At 53.3% G+C, this 3,540-nt stretch overlaps 1 protein-coding gene across 1 annotated transcript in view; it reads right to left on the bottom strand.

Annotated features, from left to right (window-relative positions):
• The window catches only part of Wdr34 (WD repeat domain 34), an 8,628-nt gene extending 6,873 nt beyond the window's left edge, over positions 1–1,755 (bottom strand). The window contains exon 1 of the mRNA XM_004640578.2: positions 1,570–1,755. Within this exon, the coding sequence (XP_004640635.1) occupies positions 1,570–1,755 (186 nt within the window). The remainder of the gene's footprint in view (positions 1–1,569) is intronic.
• Between the last annotated feature and the right edge of the window lie 1,785 nt (positions 1,756–3,540).

Raw genomic sequence — 3,540 nt, 5'->3', positions numbered from 1 at the left:
GGTAAACAGCTATAATCCTAGCAGTCTGGGGCCAGGGAGACAGCTCAGTAGCATAAGCACCTGCTGCATGCACAAGGTCCCAAGTTTGATCCCTGATACTGGGGAAAAAAAAAAACCACCAGTCTGGAGGCTGAGGCAGAAGGTTCAATATGAGTTCCTAGTATTGAGCCTTGGCTACATAGTAAGCCTTGTCTTGAAAAAAAATCAAAACATAAAATGTGTTAGACTAAATCTATGACTCCCAACGTGGAAAAACTATTTTGAGTTATTTTTTAAAAGGTCAATGCATGAATCATACCTGCAATAAGGACAGAGCCTGAACTGAAATGACCACAGCCTTTCTTTCTGACTGGAACCATTCCCAGGCAGCACAGCACAATGGGAGGTACCTAGAAGCCAGGTCAGACCGGCCACTGGGCCTACTGCAAAGATACCTGTCCCCGAGAGTCAAACTTCAGGGGACATCACTGGCGCTGGTGGTGATCTAGGATACCTGTAGGTTCAACAACCTGAGTCTCTGTTTCTGTTGATTTTTTGGTTTTGGTACTGGGATTGAACTCCGGACCTTGCACTTGCCGGGCAGGTGCTTATGCCACTAAGCTGTATCTCTGCCCCCCCCCCTTTTTTTTAAGGCAGGGTCTTGCTATGCAGTTGAGGGTGGCCTGAACTCGAAACCAACCTCCTGCCTCAGCCTCCCAAGCGTATTACTGGGATTACAGACTCGCGCCATCACACCTAGCTATCTTCTCTGCTGGGGATAGGCAGCACCCTGTAACGCAGCTCTTTTTGGGTGTAGGGGTGGGGGTAGGAGTTGAGACTAGGTCTCGATGTGTAGTCCAGGCTGGCCTTGAACTCACAATGCAGCCCTGGTTAGCCTCCAATTTGCAGCCGTCCTCCTGCCTCAGGCTGAGCACTGAGATTACATGTATGTGCCACCATTACAGGCTACAGGGTGGGTGTGTGCATGCATGCGTGCATGCGTGCGTGCGTGCGTGTGTGTGTGTGTGTGGTACCAGGGATCGAACTCAGGACCCTGAGCGTGCAAAGCAGTTGCCCTACAGCTCCTCCTCATCCAGCTGACAGCCCAGCCGGTGGGTGGCGCCTCGGGCCCCGAAGCCCCCGCACTGCCATCAGCCCTCCTGGGCGGCTGAACCCCTCCGAGGCCTCCCGCTCCCCAGCAGCGGCGCTGGAACCCTCCCGCCGAGGCCGCCGTCCCTCCCCGTCCGTTCACCGGACTCAGTACTCGCTCACGCCCTCACGACACCCGCCCGCTGCTCGTGTTCCCCGTCCAGCTCCGGGGAGGGCCACCCGGCCGGGTCTCCGGGCGCCTCGTTCCGTCAGAACCCCGATTTACCCAGACCTGAAGATGCAGTGTGATTTCTTTTTTTTTTTTTTTTTTTTTTTTTTTCTTAAAATCTTGGCGAAAGTTTTGACTTTTTGTTGTAACTCAAAGGACGGGAAGGTCTGGGCCGAGAGCCGCGCGCGACCACTTCTGCGGATTAAAGCCCAGAAGAAACCGCGGGCCCCGGAGCCTCGCCCGCCGCCCCGCTCGCGTCGCCGCGCCCTCACCGTCTCCCCGCGGACGCCCTGGACGACCCTCCATTGCGAGGGCACGGACGCCACGCCCAGGGTCTCGTCCTGCAGCGGCCCGGGCCGCCACGGGCCCTCCGCGCTCGCAGCCCCGCCTGCCGCCAGCGCCGCTGCACTCCCGCTTCCCGCCGGAACGGTCGGCCTGGGCAGCCAGAGCGTTGCCATGGCTACGAGCCCCCCCTCGCGCCGGCGCACTGAGACCCAACCGCCGCTCCCCGCCCCCTGCGGAGCGGAAGAAAAGGGAGGTGAAGCTGCTAGCGCCATCTTTGAACTGGTTACAGAGAGATTCCTGGCAGGGAAGGAGGGGTGATTCCTTTCTGCTGGAACGACACGAGAGACTAGTTTAAAGTAGTCGATTCTCACGCAGGCTATGCATTGCACAGGCGCGCCTATTTTCTGGGAAGGGAAATAAAGGTGCGGAAGTGAGGCCGAGGTGCCAGGCTCAAAGATGGCGCTGAGTGGCCGGCCGCAGAGGTGAGGGCAGGAGGCTGCAGCCCGGCGGCCCAGGGAGCAGGACGGAGCGCACCCAGCGGCCCAGCGGGAGGCAGCCACCGCGAATCCAAGGACTCTCCCGCCGAGCCTCACTTTCACCTTAAATACAATAGTGATCCCATACACGGAGGAGCTAGACCACCAGAATGCTTCTTAAATCGACATTAAAAAGTGGGCCTGCCGGGCATTGTAGTGCACGCGTGTAATCCCAACATTCGGGAGGCTGAGGCAGAAGGATCCTAGCAAGTTCGAGACCAGCCTGGGCTACAAAGTGAGCTCAAGGCCAGCCTGAACGGCATAGTGGGACGCTGTCTTAAAAGACAAAAAAATTCTGGGCCAAGCGGGGACTGGTGGGAACCCATAATCTCAGCACTCAGAAGGCTGAGGCAGGACGATTGCTATGATCTCTAAGCTAACTTGCAGTACAAAGCAAGATCCTGTTTCAAAAAAAGAAAAAAAGGAGCCAGGAGTCATGGTGGTGGATGCCTGTAACCACAGCACTCTGGAGGATGTGCTAAGAGGATCGCTGAAGCAGGGGGAACCGGGGATTGAACTCAGGCCCTTGCCCTTGCCAGGGAAGCACTTATTCCACTGAGCCATCTCCCGGGCCCCTGAAGCAGGATTATCGAGGCCAGTCTGAACTACATAGCAAGAACCTGCCCCAAAACATAAAGCAAAAAGCTGAAGACAAAAATAATAAAATAAATCAACAATGTAACCCAGGCTGGCCTTGAACTCATGCAAATCCCCCGGCCATCAGCCTTCTTCCTGCCATGACAGGAGTGCAGGACCCTGCCTCAAAAGACAGAAAAAGAAAAAAGAAAGAAAGAAAGGTCTTCTTAGAAGGTGAAAGAAGCTAGATAAAATGCTCCTTCCAAGGTCTTCTTGACCCTGGAAGAATTTGCAAACATCATCAAGGACTCCATAAGTCACCTTGCAACAGGAAGCCAAAAATCAGAGATGATGGTGCACCTGTAATCCCAGCACTTGGAGGCTGAGGCAGGAAGATTGCCAAGAGTTCAAGACCTGCCTGCTCTACACAGGGAGACCCTGTCCCAAAAAACAAAACAAAACCAAAGAAGCTAAAAGCTGTGAAAGTGATTTGAAATGTGGAGAGAAATTTGTATGCTGTAACAGGCTAGGTGTAATTGAGAGGATAAAATGGATATTTAAAAATTAGGAGCTCAGGGCCATCCACATAGCTCAGCAAATTGTTTGTAATCTTTTACTATACATAGTTTTTTTGTTTGTTTGTTTTGGGTTTTTTTGCGGAACCGGGGATTGAACTCAAGCCCTTGTGCTTGCCAGGGAAGTGCTTATTCCACTGAGCCATCTCCCCAGCTAGCTCAGCAAATTAAAGCACCTTCAAACATAAGCACCTGCCTGGCAAGCAAAAGGTCCTGAGTTCAATCTCTGATACCACAAAAAAAAAAAAAAAAAAAAAAAAAAAAAAAAAAA

The sequence above is a fragment of the Octodon degus genome, unplaced genomic scaffold, assembly GCF_000260255.1.
Source record: "Octodon degus isolate 3935 unplaced genomic scaffold, OctDeg1.0 scaffold00123, whole genome shotgun sequence".
Taxonomy (NCBI): Eukaryota; Metazoa; Chordata; class Mammalia; order Rodentia; family Octodontidae; genus Octodon; species Octodon degus.
The sequence above is the reverse complement of the archived record's forward strand: the minus strand, read 5'-3'. Positions and strand labels throughout refer to the sequence as shown.